Below are 18,988 nucleotides of genomic sequence, written 5' to 3'. Positions count from 1 at the left end.
TCGGATGAGAGGGAACCACGCCGGTGCAGCGGTGCCCCAAGGCGCAGAGCAGCAGCCGTTTTTGGTAATAATAGGGCTCACCCCGGATAGTCCAAAGTCACACACCCTGTCTCTCTGGGCAACCAGGGAGGCCGGGCATCTTCTCAGGTGGCAACCAGTGCAGAACAGATCTGGGATGGAAATGCAGGCCCCGTGAGTAAAGAGTTTGCCTGAGGCGGTAGTGGCCTGGGTGGAGGGCAGGGACTAGAAAATGCACACGCAGAGCTAGGAGATTCCCACGGTGGGGCTAACCCAGAGGACCGCTTTACTGAGCCCAAGACACACCCAGCCCCAGGGGACCATTAGCTGGAGGGCAGGCAGAGGCTGGAACTGACAGATAACCGTGCTGCGAATACAAACTACAGCTGAGACTATACAGCAGCACAGACAGGGCCTGAGGCACAGGTGCTGGGAACTCAAAACATTTTCTCTTCTGCAGGGGAATTTAGCAGGAACAGAAACAAATTCCCGCAAAGTTGTTTTGTCAGTAACATCAATCAGGGGCAGGGCTGGAACTGAGTGAACAGCCCCAGCCTCCCAAGGTCAGGCCTCACCTTCCTTTGCCAGATAGTGGCAGAGAACAGTGGCCTGGCTGAGCAGACATAGATCTCCTTTTGTGATTCATGCAGGTGCAAATCCCTGGAGTATCTGCTCACTGGAGACAGCTGGGTCACAGCCCTGCGGGGCTATCAGTGACTGGGTGTGACAGAGGTAAAAAGAGGGGAAGGTGGCATCAACCTTCCCAAACTAATCTATTTGCTGGGTGGGTCCTCCTTACTTCATGGAGCACCAGAGCAAGTCATATTTGAGTTGTCAGCAGAACCCTGCGATTAGTTGCCAGAGACCTTTTGAACTCTCCCACAGGTGCTGACTGAGACAACTGATTTGGACTTTATGAACTGAACCAATTGCCCAAACACTATCCAAGTGGTGCCCTGGGTGTGTGGTTGTAGGAAGGTTGGATTTTTCCTTTCCAATTGTTACCTGTGGGAGGTGGGGTGACTGAATTGCTGGTATTTCTCCACAGCTGAGACTTTAACCCAGAGTAACTGTTTCACAAGGGTCAGACAGAGAACAAATGAAAACAAGACAGAGCCACTTAGGCCCACCAAACCAAACAGGTTCCCAGTTTCTCAGGCCGTAGCACTATATGGGTCCTTGGCAAAGCTCCAGGAGAAAAGTCAAACGGTGTAAAATAATCATGGGGCAGAATCAGCGGAAAAACTCTGGTAACATGAATAACCGGAATAGATCAACCCCCCCAAGGAAAAATATGGCAGATGTAACTGAAGATCCCATTCATAAACAGCTGGCTGAGAAGTCAGAAATCGAATTCAGAATTTGGATTGCAAACACTATTAATACAATGGAGAAAAATGTGGAATCAGAAATTTAAGGAGCAATTCAAAATCTGGAATTCGAAATTTGAGGAGAAATTCAAAACTTGTCTCAAGAATTCAATGAATTTAAAGACAAAACCACCAAAGATTTTGACACACTGAAGCAAGAATTTGCAGCCCTCAAAGATCTGAAAAATACAGTAGAATCCCTCAGTAACAGAGTGGAGCAAGCAGAAGAAAGGATTTCTGACATTGAAGACAAAGCTTTTGAACACTCCCAAACTCTCAAAGAGGAAGAGAAATGGAGAGCAAAAACAGATCATTCTCACCTAGAGCTCTGGGATAATTCAAAGAAGGCTAATATCCACCTCATTGGAATCCCTGAAAGCGATGAAGTGGCTTCGCAAGGCACAGAGGCTCTTCTCCATGAAATTATGAAAGAGAATTTTCCAGACATGCCAAGAGATTCTGAAATTCAGATAGCAGACAGTTTCAGAACCCCAGCACGACTCAACCTGAATAAGATATGCCCTAGGCATATCATAATTAACTTCACTAATGTTAATATGAAGGAGAACATTCGAAAGCAGCCAAATGTAAGAAATCCATTACCTACAAAGAGAAGAATATTAGAATGACTGCAGATCTCTCTGCTGAAAATTTTCAAGCCAGAAGAGGGTGGTCATTGACTTTTAATCTCCTACAACAAAATAACTTTCAACCCCGGATCCTGTATCCAGCTAAACTGAGTTTCATTTATGATGGAGAAATTAAATACTTTAATGACATTGATACGTTGAAGAAATTTGCCATAACTAAACCAGCTCTTCAGGATATTCTCAGACCTATCCGTCATAATGACCAGCCCAATCCTCTACCACAAAAGTAAACTCACTCAGAAACTTTTGATCAAACTCCAACTTCCACAGTCGCAAAAGGATTAAAAATGTCCCCTAGACTTTTGAAAAACTCAATACCCAAAATTTTACCAGACTTATCAACATTCTCCATTAATGTGAATGGCTTAAACCGTCCTCTAAAGAGGCACGGGTTGGCTGAGTGGATACAAAAACTCAGGCCAGATATTTGCTGCATACAAGAATCACGTCTTACCTTAAAAGATAAATATAGACTCAGGGTGAAAGGATGGTCGTCCATATTTCAGGCAAATGGTAATCAGAAAAAAGCAGGTGTCGCAATTCTATTTGCAGACACAATAGGCTTTAAACCAACAAAAGTAAGGAAGGATAAGAATGGTCACTTCATATTTGTGAAGGGTAATACTCAATATGATGAGATTTCAATTATTAACATTTATGCACCCAACCAGAATGCGCCTCAATTTATAAGACAAACTCTAAAAGACATTAGCAACTTGATTTCTTCCAGCTCCATAATAGTTGGAGATTTCAACACTCCTTTTGTCAGTGTTGGATAGATCCTCCAAGAAGAAGCTGAGCAAATAAATTTTAGATTTAAACCTAACCAACCAACATTTGGATTTAGCAGACATCTACAGAACATTTTATCCCAACAAAACTGAATACACATACTTCTCATCAGCCCACAGAACATACTACAAAATCCATCACATCTTAGTTCACAATTCTAACCTCAGTAAATTTAAAGGAATAGAAATTATTCCTTGCATCTTCTCAGACCACGATGGAATAAAAGTTGAACTCAGTAACAACAGGAATCTGCATACTCATACAAAAACTTGGAAGTTTTGTTTTTATTTTTGTTTTTTTTTTTTATTATTTGTGGATGATATAATTTTACCACAAACAGAACTAATAAACCAAGAAATTATTGGAAATTAAGAACATTCAGTGAGGTGGCTTGTTATACAAATATATAATTAAAAATAACTTTCCTATGTAGAGCAATAACTAGAAAAATATAATGGAAAAAGCTATTTACAATAACAAAATTGTTTAGAACTTAGGTGAAGATAATTAAAAAAAATCACTCAGGAATATAAGACTCTAATAAAAGGAAAGGCATGTTTCTAGATGGAAACAAAATCTGCAGTTAATTTTTCCCAAATAGTTTATAGAATTAATCCATTCAATCAAAATACCAATGTAAAACTTTGGGAAACTTAAAACAAGTAAAACTGATTGAGTCCCTAAGTCATACCATAGGATTGGTCCCATAAAGGCACTGCTGGCCTTGCCTCTAGGCAGAGAAGACAGGAAGGTCTGAGTTATCAGGAGGCCAAAGACTAACAAAAGTCCACTATGATGAAGACACATGGCATTATGTCTCTTGGAGGCAATATGAGCTAACCACTGGAGATTTAATTTGTAAATACACAACATTTTGCCTTATGAGGTAGTGACCACCTCATTCTCAAGGGTCTGATGACTATGTAGAGGGCACTTAAACTTATGGTAAAGTCAATGACCAGACATGGATCCAAGCAACTTTTTCTTGTCTCCAGGTCTGCCCCTCCTCTCCAAACTCTTTGAGCTTCCTTCCCAGCATGTGAGATCCACGCTCAGCAGAGGAACAAAATTCTGAAGAGCTTTTCTAGTAGTGGGGCTGGATGCACCAAACTTCTTTCAGCAAGGAGAGGCATGAGACAGCTGTTTGAGATTAACAGGTGAACAAATATAGTAAGAACAGTGAACACCTTTAAATTATGTTATAAAAAGAATTTCTATAAAAGTCAATTTTCACCACAAATTATGTTATTGAAATTGATCATTAGTTTAGACCACATACAAATAAAAGTGAGACATTCAATTGCTGTATTTTCCTGTATTCCAAAGCAAACAATTCCTTTCAACATTCAAGACTTAATAAATAGCCGGGCGTTGTGGCGGGTGCCTGTAGTCCCAGCTGCTCGGGTGGCTGAGGCAGGAGAATCACATAAGCCCAAGAGTTGGGGGTTGCTGTGAGCCATGTGATGCCACGGCACTCTACCCGAGGGCGGTACAGTGAGACTCTGTCTCTACAAAAAAAAAAAAAAAGACTTAATAGGTATTTCTGAGAGGAATATGTGAATTGCCGTTAGAATCTACTGGCTTAACAAATCAGTAGTTTGGTTCTTTCAAGAGAACACAGTTCCAGATAAGGAACTCAAGTATTTCTCAATTATAAATTCCCATGGGAAAGGGAAGATGGATATACTTTCAGTAGGTAAGAGTCACTCTGTTCACCTTGCAAGTAAACAGCCTCCAAACTCATATTCAAAGTCTTTCTTGGGGGTAGGGATCTGTGATTTGTACATTCTTGCACAATGTCACAAAAGAAAGTTCCTTAGGTCAAAAAGACTAGATGCTGAGGTATAGCCCTTGAAGATGTTTCTTTCCCTGTGAATTTTCTAATAGTCTGAGGTTTCAACCAAGATTGGTATTTACCCAATTTTGACTATTATGAGGTTTTCACATATCTGTATTTTTTTGGGCAGCCTGGGAATTCAGAATTCCTTATGAAACTTTTCAGGTTCAGATAGGACCATAAGACCTTTCCTAACATCACTTCTGCTTTCGAGTCTCACATTTTGAGTGGGTTTTCTCATGCCGGGTACAGTTTGACAACCTACCAAATCTTCTCCCACATTTTTTACAACCAGATGGCCTCTCAGCCTCATGACTCTGCAGATGAAGCACAAATTCTTCATTTTGGGGGAAGGTTTTCCCACATTCTGGACACTTAAATATCTTCTCCCTTATGTGGATTCCTTCATGGCGACTCCGATGAGAATTCTGACGGAAGTTTTTCCCACACTGAGAACAGGAATAAGGTTTCTCTCCTGTATGGATTCACTCATGTTTATTGAGGTTTGTTTTATGATTGAAGCTTTTCCCACAGTGACTACAGTCATAGGGTTTTTCTCCAGTATGAGTCCGCTGGTGGGAAATAAGGTAAGAACTTTCATTAAACTGCTTCCCACAGAGTGGACAAGTGTACCATCTCCTTGTTCTCCGATTTCGAGTAAGTGCAATAACACTGATATCCACATATTTTGAAAGTTCTTCTAGTGGAGTATCATTTTCAATGGTAACTAAAAGATTTCTCATTTTCCTTTTCTTTGAAACAGATGTATTCAGTCTTTCTTCTTCTTGGCAGTCTAGAGGTTGCTCAGAGACCAAGGAACAATCCATTTCATCACAATCTAAAGACTTTTCTCCACTATCTCCATTCTCCACACATTCTTTCTGAAAATCATCATCCCCAGGATTACTGTCATTGACCAGTAACATCATCTCCCCCACATCATTATCATCTTCCTTCTCTGAGGTAGGTTGTTGACCAGGATCCAAGCTCACACATTCTTCTTGGGAGTGAAATATGTTCAAGTCTTCAAACACAACTGGCTCATCAGGGTCAGCTTTCCAACATCGAGAAGGTATCTCCTGTTGCTGCTGGACTCCTTCTCTGGGAAGGAGCTTCACTAAGGAACGAGGATGCACTCTGTTCTGAAGGCTTGAGCTCACATCTTTCATGATAACCAAGGTCTCCTTGACTTTCTGACTGGGCTGGGCCAGGCTTGGCTTAGGCAAGAAAGTAAGAAAGTGCTCCAGAACTAGCTGGTGGATGGTCTTGGGCCCACTAGTAGCATCTCGAAGTAGGTCTTGGCCCAGCTTGGAATCTGGTGGAACTCTCAGTATAAAGGACTGCTTTGGCTTTGGGGGCCTAGGAACCACTTTTGCAGTCATAATACTTTGAAACTACAGTCCACACTCGTTTCTGGGGGTATCCAGAACCACGTTTTACTGAAAGAAATATGCCAAATAGTCAAGCCAGGCTCCGGGAGAAAACGAAAAGCTAGACACCGGAGGGCCAAGCCCGCCCCTCACCCTTCGGAGTGTCCTCACAGAACGCCGGCCAAAAACATGGAAGTTAAATAACCTTATGCTGAATGATAGCTGTTCATAGATGAGATTAAGAAGGAAATTGCCAAATTTTTGGAACAAAACGACAATCAAGACATGAATTATCAGAACCTCTGTGATACTGCAAAGGCAGTCCTAAGAGGGAAATTTATGTAGCACTGCAAGCCTTCCTCAAGAGAACAGAAAGAGAGGAAGGTAACAACTTAATGGGATATCTCAAGCAAGTGGAAAAGGAAGAACATTCCAATCCCAAACCCAGTAGAAGAAAAGAACCAAAATTAGAGCAGAATTAAATGAAATTGAAAACAAAAGAATTATACAACAGATCGATAAATGAAAAAGTTGGTTTTTTCAAAAAGTCAATAAAATAGATAAACCTTTGGCTAACCTAACCAGGAAAAAAAGAGTAAAATCTCTAATTTCATCAATCAGAAATGACAAAGACAAAATAACAACAGACTCCTCAGAAGTTCAAAAGTCCTTAATGAATACTACAAGAAACTTTATTCTCAGAAATATGAAATCTGAAGGAAATTGACCAATACTTGGAAGCACATCATCTTCCAAGACTTAGCCAGAATCAAGTGGAAATGTTGAACAGGCCAATATCAAGTTCTGAAATAGCATCAATCATATGAAATCTCCCTAAAAAGAAAAGCCTGGGACCAGATGGCTTCACGTCAGAATTCTACCAAACCTTTAAAGAGGATCTGGTACCTATATTACTCAACCTGTTCCAAAATATAGAAAAAGAAGGTATACTACCCAATGCGTTCTATGAAGCAAACATCACCCTGATCCCCAAACCAGGAAAAGACCCAACGAGAAAAGAAAATTATAGACAAATATCACTAATGAATATAGATGCAAAAATATTCTACAAGATCCTAACAAACAGAATCCAGCAACACATCAAACAAATTATACATCATGACCAAGTCGGTTTTTTTCCAGGGTCTCAAGGCTGGTTCAATATATGTAAATCTACAAATATAATTCAGCACATAAACAAATTAAAAAACAAAGACCATATGATTCTCTCAATTGATGCAGAAAAAGCTTTTGATAATATCCAGCATCCATTTATAATCAGAACACTTATGAAAGGGCAGCGCCTGTGGCTCAGTGAGTAGGGCGCCAGCCCCATATGCCAAGGGTGGCGGGTTCAAAATCCAGCCCCGGCCAAACTGCAACAAAAAAATAGCTGGGCGTTGTGGTGGGCGCCTATGGTCCCAGCTGCTCGGGAGGCTGAGACAAGAGAATCGCTTAAGCCCAAGAGTTAGAGGTTGCTGTGAGCCGTGTGACGCCACAGCACTCTACCCAAGGGCGGTACAGTGAGACTCTGTCAAAAAAGAACACTTATGAAAATTGGTATAGAAGGGACATTTCTTAAACTGATAGAGGCCATCTATAGCAAAGCCATAGCCAATATCATATTGAATGGAGTTAAATTGAAATCATTTCCACTCAGATCAGGTGCCAGACAAGTCTGCCCATTGTCTCCACTGCTCTTTAACATTGTAATGGAAGTTTTAGCCATCGTAATTAGGGAAGAAAAGGCGATCAAGGGTATCCATATAGGGTCAGAAGTGATCAAACTTTCACTCTTCACAGATGATATGATTGTATATCTGGAAAACACCATACTACGAAACTCTTAGAAGTGATCAAAGAATACAGCAGCGTCTCAGGTTACAAAATCAACATTCATAAATCGGTACCCTTTATCTATACCAACAATAGTCAAGTTGAAAAAACAGTTAAGGACTCTATTCCATTCACAGTAGTGCCAAAGAAGATGAAATATTTGGGAGTTTATCTAAAAGGACGCGAAAGATCTCTATTAAGAGAACTATGAAACTCTTAAGAAAAGAAATAGCTGAAAATGTTAACAAATGGAAAAACATACCATGCTCATGGCTGGGATGAATCAACAGTGTTAAAATGTCCATATTACCCAAAACAATATACAATTTTAATGCAATCCCTATTAAAGCTCCACTGTCATACTTTAAAGATCTTGAAAAAATAATACTTCGTTTTATATGGAATCAGAAAAAAACTCGAATAGCCAAGACATTACTCAGAAATAAAAATAAAGCAGGAGGAATCCTGCTACCGGACATCAGTCTATACTATAAATTGATAGTGATCAAAACAGCATGGTACTTGCTCAAAACAGAGGTAGATGTCTGGAACAGAAGAGAGAACCAAGAGATCAACCCAGCTACTTACCGTTATTTGATCTTTGACAAGCCAATTAAAAACATTCAGTGGGGGAAAAGATTCCCTATTTAACAAATGGTGCTGGGTGAACTGGCTGGCAACCTGTAGAAGACTGAAACTCGACCCACACCTTTCACCATTAACTAAGATAGACTCGCACTGGATTAAAGATTTAAACTTAAGACATGAAACTATAAAAATACCAGAAGAGAGTGCAGGAAAAACCCTTGAAGAAATCCGTCTGGGCGAGTATTTTATGAAGAGGACCCCCCCGGGCAATTGAAGCAGCTTCAAAAATACACTTCTGGGACCTGATCAAACTAAAAAGCTTCTGCACAGCCAAGAACACAGTAAGTAAAGCAAGCAGACAGCTCTCAGAATGGGAGAAGATATTTGCAGGTTATGTCTCCGACAAAGGTTTAATCCAGAATTCACAGAGAACTCAAATGTATAAGCAAGAAAAGAACAAGTGATCCCATCTCAGGCTGGGCAAGAGACTTGAAGAGAAACTTCTCTGAAGAAGACAGGCTCATGGCCTAAGACATATGAAATAATGCTCATCATCCTTAATCATCAAAGAAATGCAAATCAAAACTACTTTGAGATATCATCTAACTCCAGTAAGGTTAGCCCATATCACAAAATCCCAAGACCAGAGATTTTGGCGTGGATGTGGAGAAAAGGGAACACTTCTACACTGCTGGTGGGAATGCAAATTAATACATTCCTTTTGGAAAGATGTTTGGAAAACACTTAGAGATCTGCCATTCAATCCTGTAATTCCTCTATTAGGTACATACCCAGAAGACCAAAAATCACATTATAACAAAGATGTTTATTGCAGCCCAATTCATAATTGCTAAGTCATGGAAAAAGCCCAAGTGCCCATCGATCCATGAATGGATTAATAAATTGTGGTATACCCTGTTTTCCCGAAAATAAGACAGTGTCTTATTTTAAGGTGTGCTCCCAAAGATGCACTAGGCCTTATTTCCAGGGGACGTCTTATCTTTCCTGTAAGTGGGTCTTATTTTCAGAGGATGTCTTATTTTCAGGGAAACGGTATGTACACCGTGGAATATTATGCAGCCTTAAAGAAAGATGGAGACTTTACCTCCTTCATGTTTACATGGATGGAGCTGGAACATATTCTTCTTAGTAAATATCTCAAGAATGGAAGAAAAAGTATCCAATGTACTCAGCCCTAGTATGAAACTAATTTATGGCTTTCATATGAAAGCCCTGTTATAACTTAAGAATATGGGGAAGGGTGAGAGGGAGGAGAGGGGGAAGGAGGGGAGGAAGGATGGACAGAGGATGCGGTGCATCTTACAAGTGTACATGTGAAACTTAGTAAATGTAGAATATAAATGTCTTAATAAGTAAAGTGCCAGGAAAGCTATGTTAACCAGTGTGATAAAAATGTGTCAAACGGTGTATAAAACCAGTGTATGGTGCCCCATGATGGCATTAATGTACACAGCTATGATTTAATAATAAAAGAAAAGTGTGAAGTGCCTAGACTAGTAATTCTCAACTTGTGTGCTGCAAAAATTTTAAAGATTATTATTAAAATTACTTTCAAAAGAAGGTCAAAGCACAGTAAGTGTTTTTTCACTTTTTTTGATCAACATAATTTAAGTGTGTCATGGAAGTTTAATTATAGGTTCAAGTGTGCCATAAGATAAAAAAAGTTTGCAAAACACTGACCTCAAACAATGTCAAGGCAGATAGTGAACACTCCACAAAAACTATTGTTTTTGTTACCATCATCATATAATTCCCCTTCAGACTTCAGGTCAGATGTGAACAGAGAACTACAGGGGTTGAGAGGGTTAGGTCAAAGCCACCCCCTCCTGGAAGCCACCTTCTTCTTGTTTTCTTTTCTTTCTTTCTTTTTTTTTTTAATTTATTTTTTTTTGAGACAGAGTCTCACTCAGTCACTCTGGGTAGAGTGTGGAGGCATCATAGCTCACAGCAACCTCAGGCTCTTGGGCTCAAGTGATTCTCTTACCTCAGCCTCCCAAGTAGCTGGGACTACAGGCATCTGGCTAGTTTTTCTATTTTTAGTACAGATGTGGTCTCACTCTTGCTCAGGCTGGTCATGATCTCCTGAGCTCAGGCAGTCTACCCATCTCAGCCTTCCAAAGTGCTAGGATTATAGGCATGAGCCACCATGCCCAGCTAGGAAGCCTTTTTGCAGAACCTGTAGCACCATGATCTTTGACACTTTGTGCTTCTAAGATGGTAGAGCATGTGCTTCTGAATCAGCTGGGTCCAGATACATATCCTAGCTGTGTGACCCCAGGCAACTCACTTAACCTCTCTGTGCCTCATTCTCTCATCTGTAAAAGGGGATAATACCTTCCTTGTGAGGGTCCCTATGAGGCTGTGAGGTGATGGTTTAAGTGAAGCTCACAGGAGACGTTCAGTAAATAAAACACTGCTAAATCATGTTGTCACTCTGCATTTCGTTTTGAATAGCTCTTTCCATTACCTCCTGGCTGTAGACCTTGAGCTCGTGATTGCTAGGGATGGTTTCACATTCCAGAGACACCTGAAACCAAGAAAGACCTCAGCAAACATTTATTGCCTTAAATCGACTGGAGGAACAGCCTCCTGTCATACCCAGAGAGCATGGGACAGATGTCTTCCTTTCTCCACAGCCCCCAGCAGTCCTGGACCACAGACATTTCTGCACTGGGAAGGATACATACTGGTGACATACTGGAATCTAGAGTTCCCAAATGGCCAGCTCAAAAACCCTAATTTAATAGTGAAGAACTGCTTCCCGAATGAGCCAGGTAGGGCTTAACCACAGCTTCATATTTGCAGCCTGCACCTTCCAGGCCCACTTCAGAAACATCTTGTCTCTCCTTTGCCTTGTGGCCACCACTGGCCAGGATTTCTGTCTCAAAGCCTGCACCTTGGCTGCCTGCTGAGGAAATGCTTTACCTGCAGGAAGGATTATTTATACTTGTTTTCTGTACATTCATAACCAATCTTTTTTTAACTTTCCTTCTCTCTCTCTCTCTTTTTAATGAGTCACACTTTTTCTCTACCACTGAGACAGAATAAATTGAGTGTGAATGATGATTTACAGCACATGTGTCAGTGTTAAAGCTGGCAGTGTAGAAAGATGCATGGCTTTTTCATAAATGTGTCCTCTCGCAGGATAAAAGTAAATGTTGGCCAGGCAGTGTGGCTCACGTTCGTCATCCCAGCACTGAGGGAGGCCGAGGTAGGAGGATCACTTGAGACCAGGAGTTCAAGACCAGCCTGCACAAACTAGCAAGACTTGGTCTCTACAAACAATTAAAAAATCATCCAGGTGTAGTGATCCACCTCTGAAGCCCTAGCTACTTGGGAGGCTGCAGCAGAAGGCTCACTTGAGCCCAGGGGTTTGAGGTTTCCTGCCTGGGCGACACAGTGATACCCTATCGGGAGCGGGGGAGTGATAAATGCAGTCCAAATAGAACTTGTTTAGACTTTCCAGGACTAAGTCACAAAGACATTAGGGAAGTCAGTTTTCAATATCACAGTATGAGAATTGTACTGGGTTGCGTCCCAATTTCCTGATTGATCTGAAGCAAGTTTCCAATATTTGAATATTGAACTATATAGAGATCGTATTGCAGTCCTTTGGTTAATTTGAAGTGGATTTGGATCAAGACAACTTAAAAATAACTTTTATAGTATCCTCATGACTCGATACCGTGAGAGACACGACGCCGGCCCCGTGGAAGTCACCCTGTTGATGCAGTGGCTGTCTTTGGTGGGAAATCTCTGGCAGTAATTTAAAAAGTAATTTAAACTGCTTGTCATCTCCTTACAGCAGTTCATAATTCAAAGAGAGTCTATGTGTAATACTCGATTAAGGTACCACAGAGGCGCATCTGCCACAGGTGACTGATGCACAGTGGAACGAAAATCCTGCACAACTCGTGAAAACACCCCTGAAATCGATCCCCCGTCGGGGAAATAGTGATTTATTAATACATCCCTTCCCTCCATTGAGTTGTGAATCAATGCTTCCCTATCAAAGCTAATAGGAAGCCTGGACAGATAAAACTTCTTACAAGTCCTTGCAGCCGGTCAGCATGAAAGGGACAGGATTGAAACGTGGGCGGAACACATTGTAGAGTGAGGCTACTGTGCTGTGTCTGTGCCCTGCTCCAGCAGTGACAGCTGGCCTGCCCTGGACCTAGCCTCCTGGGAGAGTGACCAGTTTATTACTGACGTCCATGCCCCCCTCCAGACTTCACCTGGCCATGAGACAGGCATCATCTTTATTTGTCTTACAAATGCACAAATGGGAACTCACAAAGGTTCTGACAGCCAAGTACCCGAGCTCTGATCCTGGCTACCCTGTGGTCTAGCTGTGTAGCCTTGCATTTGTTTCTTAACTTCTCTGGGCCTCTGTTTTTCTCATCTATAAAATGAGGATGATGCAAGTCCCTAGGACAGGTGCACTGGGAGAATTCAGTGAGATGGAACATAGGAAGTACTGCGTGGGCCAGTGGCACAGACTGTCCCTGACGAGACTGTTCAAGACCCATCCTTGTTCCACTCTGCCTCCTTGGTTGCCATTACTTGCAGCAGGAAGAGGAAAACCTATTCAGGGTTCAAAACTCCTGGCCTTCCCGGGAGCTGAGAAATATACTCAGAAATTCTCACAACCAAATACCAGGCTCCTTCTGGATCTGGGTCCAACCCAACAAGTAACTCCCTCATTCTCCAACTCAGCATCGTATCCCTTGTGTTTCAGTTTTCACTGGGCCAGCCAAGGACATCCCAGAGCCTTGAATTCAGCACCAGAACCTAGAGGATGAAGCTACTCATGTCTTCCTACTTTTGAAACAAACTTTGACACCACCCCCTCCTGACCATCCCTTTGTAAACCTATCACCATGGTCATTGCTTCATTTCTCAGGACCCCAAAATATCAAGTTCCTCATTGGCCTGGAGGAGACATCTCTCTGGCCAGAAAAGGCAGAAGGTCCCCTCGGAATTTGAACAATCACCATCATTGTTCCTATCTCTGCAAATGCCAATCAATGGGGCATGAAATTTAGACGTAAATGAGTTTTTACAGCTAATTACGCTTAATGTGTGTGCCTTTGAAAAGTGCTGGGCAAAATAGTACAGTTTGCTGCTATGAGTTAGGCATAAAGAGCCAAAATTCACAAACATAATTTAGCATGCAAAAAAAATAATAATGCTAAGCACTTTCTATCCAGCCACGTGGAGCTTCCCCAGTCAGGGTTCATTGCACAAGCTCCTATTCAAGCAAGCTTTAAGCCTTCAACCCATGGGAAGGCTGCAAAGGAAGAAGTCATTCCCATGGCCCCTTTGCACAATCAGAGCTGATCAGTTCTTCCTCTGTGGCTAGGACCCATCAGTTCCTGCTGCAGCCTGCAAACCACACAGCTCAGGCCTGCTGTGGTGCCCACATCCCTCAGTCCATCTGGCACACTGCCACCCCTACCCTGTTCACATCACCTTGATGTTTTGTTCCCGATCACTACATCAGTTCATGATCATTATAGAAACATACACTACAGTAATATTAACAGGGAGAGAGCGATGCCCTGCTCACACACACCCTATTAAGGAAACATCATGTGGCACACAGAGGATCACATGGGCTTCTTTTTGCAGCTCACTGTAAATTCTTAATATATTTGGTGACTTTCAATGGCGGTAAATGTAAATCTGCCTCTTTTTTCAAATGTATGTAATGCCATTTAACTAATCTCCCATCATAAACATTACTCACAGTGACTCAGTTAATATTGTGCCATATATCCACGCCCGCAGCTACAACACAGGGTTCTTGGGGTTCTTCTCTGGGGATTTCTAAAGGATGTATTTCTACCAATACAGTTTTGCTGGGTCAAGGGGAATGTACCATAAAATGTGAGACAGTATCGGCAGGTTGCCCCCTGCAATGAGTTACATCTGTTTGCATTGTAATCTTTGGTGATGGCGGAGGACAGGGTTATGTCCCGAGAAACGCATCCCTGGGCGATTTTGTCACGTGCTTGCACATTGTGAAGTGAGCTTACACAGACCTGCTGCGCACCTGTGCTGTTGCTCCTAGGCTGCAAGCCTGCACAGGGTGGTGCTGTACTGAATACCAGCTAACTAACATAATGCTGAGTGTCTAAACACAGAAAAGGTACAGTACATACATGGTATTCTAAGGTCATGTGACTTCCGTGACGTGTGTGTCATCATGCACAGCAGCGTCCTTGTGCTGCGTGAGCTGTGGTGTTCCTCCCCACCTTCTTCCTTTGCACCCCTCGCTGCGCAGCCCCTGCCCATGGTGAGCTTCCAGCTCGGCAGCTCCTGCTGTAGTCCCAGAATCCCACTCACCGTATTTGCTTCCTGGCTTTGCTCTTCCTCTCCCCTCTTCTTTCTCCTTGGTCTATCTTTATCATCATTCTCAATCCCTGTTTCCTTCCTCGTTCCTCAGAGTGGAACTGGTAAAAATTATTCAGATCCTGGAATACAAAAAAGGATGTGAGAGAAAACTAAGAGAATTAGTTTTCTAATTAATTAATTTAAGTCTAATTAAATTATAGACTTTAGTTAATAATAACCTATCGATGCTGGTTCTCACCTGTAACAAATGCACCTTCCTGATATAAGATGTTAATAAATGGGGGAAACTGGAGGTGGGGTAAATAGAAATTCTCTGTATTATCCTCATAATTTTTCTGTAAATCTAAAATTGTTCTAAAATTAACAGTTTACTTTTAAAAATCTAGAAAATTTACAATTAGTCATCCTAATCTCCCTTAAGCTCCTCTTGGCTGTGACAGTTTTGAGGGTGCCGGGTCAGATATTTTATAGGATGTCTCTCTGCTGGAATTTGTCTCACGTTTTCCTCATGATTAGACTCAGGTGATGGATTTGGGGGAGGAAGACCTCAGAGGTGAAGTCCCATTTTCTTTCTTTCTTTTTTATTTTATTTTTTTCTAGAGACAGAGTCTCACTCCATGGCCCTCGGTAGAGTGCCGTGGCGTCACCGGTCACAGCAACCTCCAACTCCTGGGCTTAGGCGATTCTCCTGCCTTAGCCATGAAGTACCATTTTCCTTGCAGTCATATCAAGAGGACAAACCGTCAACATGACTTATACTATAGATGTTTGCCCAATATCTTCCCTGTAAAGATGTTCTTTTTTATTTTTCTCCTCCTCTTTACACTGTGCTCTTTGAAAGGAGGGCACCACACACAGCCCACACCTGCTGCCCCTGGTGTCACACCCCTGGCTTCGAGCAGCCTCTTCCTCAGCTTCCCAAAGTGCTGGAGTTGCCAGCGCGAGTCGCCCCTCCTAGTGACAGCTTCTATATCATTATGTGGGAAACACTATCTAATGGTGCTTTACTGGGCGTCTCTTTCTGGGTCCAGCTCAATGACATCACACTGGCAACTCAGAATAAGCCATGATGGAAGTATTTACACCATGGAAATGAGTAAACATTACAAATCAGCTCTGTTTTTTGAATAACTTGTTAAATGTTTCCCAGCACACTGCTGCCACAGCCCCAGGCAGCGGACAGTGGCCCTGCTTGCCCTCTCCTTCCCTGAACAGATGCGCGTGCTCGTCCTGAGACAGACGGGAAGCTGGGCTGTATCCTTGCCTCTCTGTGACGTTCTAAGAGCATCACTCGTGGCAGCATTTTGCTTCTACTCATTACTTTACTATTCTGTTTTGATTCTGGCCTGTAGAGCTATTTAATTTCTTTTGGGGCCTGTCCTTGGGGTTTTTTAATTTTGTTTTGTTTTGTTTTTGCCATTTTATCTATCATAGCTGTAAGTTTGGAGCAGGTGAGATACATCAGATGTCACACATGTTCAGTAATCTTGATTAGAACTCCACAAACACTATTTTTAATAGATAAAAATAATAGCTTCCATCATGTAGATGTTTATATGGGCCTAGTCCCCTTGCGTCTTAGCGTCCTTCCTTGCGTCCTGAGTGCTATCTTCTATGAGTCACGGCAAACATGTAAATGATATATTGTGTGTGTGAATTATCCATGAAGAGTTTCTAGATGGCACATGGGCTGCCTTTGTGTTTATTATACAAGGATTGAACGGTATATTATAATATATTTAATGTATGATTGTTCACAGAATAAAACACAGGAGCTCCCCACTCACCTACATGAAAATCCTCACTCCCCAAATGTCTTTTTCCCTCCCTGCAGGTATCAGAGCCGTGTTCTCAGGCCACTACCACAGGAACGCCGGGGGCACCTACCAGGACCTGGACATGGTGGTGTCATCAGCCATCGGATGTCAGCTGGGCAGAGATGCCCATGGGCTCCGTGTTGTGGTGGTCACTGCTGAGAAGATAGTTCACAGGTACTACAGTCTAGATGAGCTGAGTGAGAAAGGCATAGAAGACGATCTGATGGATTTGTTGAAGAAAAAGTGATTCCTTATGCTCTGTTCACTTTTCACTTCCACTGTTTTTTATTTTGCCAGAAATAGCTGGCATACAATCCCTTGTGAAATATAAAAGCATACCAGGCAAGCTGGTAAATTAATGTCCTTTTATATAAATCCAACAGCTAGGTCCTATCTTGAATTATATTCAAAATAGAACTGCACTCTGGAAATAATGTTTTTTTTTAATGATACTGTGTATTGAACTGTCTCTGCACAGATGTTTGAATAAATTCTCCTAATGGTGTGTTTCTCAACTCTGCATTTGAATTGCATTGTTTTCTGGTAGAATATGATGAATGTCTACCCATGGACCTCAATTCCAACCTCAAATCCTAGTGTGAGCTTTGATAATTCCTTAAACAAACTGTGTCTGATTGTACTAAATTGTGGTCATGATTCTAGAAATGCTAGGCAAAGCAAAGGTCATCTCCTTTCCATCCTAACAAAACAAACAGCCATCTCTCCCATTACCAGAGCCATGTAGACTTGTTTTAACAAGGAGGTCAGTCAGTAGCCAACATTTGCTATTAAATTCTGAGACTTCTATTGTCGCTGATGACAGGAACACAACACACTTGATACAAGTCAGGTCTGGAAAATGCCTTCCTGGTGCCTGGAAGAGTCACCTTTACACAATAAATTGGTCATTTATGAAAATCTCGTCCAAGAGACCGAAAACAAGACCCTAAAGTACTAACCACACCACTGCTTGGAAGCGTATTTTGAGTTGGCTCACGTTCACATTTGGGCACCATGGCAACACCACAGATGGGTGGTTTTGTGGGATGGGAATGCCCCTCCAATTACAAGACACTTAACTGTGTCTACTTTGACAGAAAGAGTGGGAATTTATGCAGTGTTCTCAAAAGAAAACAAGAGTTTTCCCTGCACTTTCTTCTAGTATTTTTATAGTTTCATGTCTTAAGTTTAACTTTAATCCAGTGAGAGTCTATCTTAGTTAAAGGTGAAAGGTGTGGGGCCAGTTTCAGTCTTCTACAGATCGCCAGCCAGTTCACCCAGCACCATTTGTTAAATAGGGAATCTTTTCCCCACTGAATGTTTTTAATTGGCTTGTCAAATATCAAATGACGGTAAGTAGCTGGGTTCATCTCTTGGTTCTCTATTCTGTTCTATATATCTACCTCTCTGTTTTTGTACCAGTACCATGCTGTTTTGATCACTATTGATTTATAGTATAGTCTGAGGTCTGGTAGCGTAATTCCTCCTGCTTTGTTTTTATTTCTGAGTAATGTCTTGGCTATTTGAGGTTTTTTTCTGATTCCATATAAAACGATGTATTATTTTTTCGAGATCTTTAAAATATGACAATGGAGCTTTAATAGGGATTGCATTAAAATTGTACACCATGGAATATTATGCAGCCGTAAAGAAAGATGGAGACGATACCTCCTTCATGTTTACGTGGATGGAGCTGAAAAATATTCTTCTTAGCAAGGTATCCAAAGAATGGAAGAAAAAGTACCCAATGTACTCAGCCCTAATATGAAACTAATTTATGGCTTTCATATGAAGAGTACAACCCAATCTCAGTACAAGAATACGGGGAAGGGAGCAAGGGAGGGGAAGGGGAGGTAGGGTGGAGGGAAGGCGATTGATGAATCCACACCTAGAGTGCATCTTGGAAGGGTGCAGGTGAAGTTTACTAAGTGAAGAGTATAAGGATTTGAACACAATAATTAAGAAAATGCTATGAAGGCTATGTTAACCAGTTTGGTGAAAATATTTCAGACTGTATATGGAACCAGCACATTGTACCTCATGATTGCATTATTGTACACAGTTATGATTTTTTTTTTTTTTTGTAGAGACAGAGTCTCACTGTACCACCCTCAGGTAGAGTGCCGTGGAGTCACACGGCTCACAGCAACCTCTAACTCTTGGGCTTACGCGATTCTCTTGCCTCAGCCTCCCAAGCAGCTGGGACTACAGGCACCCGCCACAACGCCTGGCTATTTTTTTGTTGCAGTTTGGCCAGGGCTGGGTTTGAACCCGCCACCCTCGGCATATGGGGCCGGCGCCCTACTCACTGAGCCACAGGCGCCGCCCCACA

General features: G+C 41.9%; 2 protein-coding genes across 6 annotated transcripts in view; one reads left to right on the top strand and one right to left on the bottom strand.

Moving 5' to 3' along the window:
* The window catches only part of CPPED1 (calcineurin like phosphoesterase domain containing 1), a 167,902-nt gene extending 149,175 nt beyond the window's left edge, over positions 1-18,727 (top strand). For all 5 annotated transcript variants that reach the window (XM_053555818.1, XM_053555819.1, XM_053555815.1 and 2 more), the window contains one exon: positions 16,674-18,727. In XM_053555818.1, the coding sequence (XP_053411793.1) occupies positions 16,674-16,903 (230 nt within the window). In that variant the 3' untranslated portion in view covers positions 16,904-18,727. The remainder of the gene's footprint in view (positions 1-16,673) is intronic.
* LOC128561498 (zinc finger protein 200-like) lies at positions 3,151-6,215 on the bottom strand. The gene is given in 1 exon segment (XM_053555813.1): positions 3,151-6,215. A coding segment is annotated over 1 exon segment (1,185 nt). The 5' UTR covers positions 6,050-6,215; the 3' UTR covers positions 3,151-4,864.
* Positions 18,728-18,988: the final 261 nt, after the last annotated feature.

This window comes from Nycticebus coucang, chromosome 12 (assembly GCF_027406575.1).
Source record: "Nycticebus coucang isolate mNycCou1 chromosome 12, mNycCou1.pri, whole genome shotgun sequence".
In the NCBI taxonomy this organism is placed as follows: domain Eukaryota; kingdom Metazoa; phylum Chordata; class Mammalia; order Primates; family Lorisidae; genus Nycticebus; species Nycticebus coucang.
This window is presented reverse-complemented; position numbering and strand designations above follow the sequence as displayed.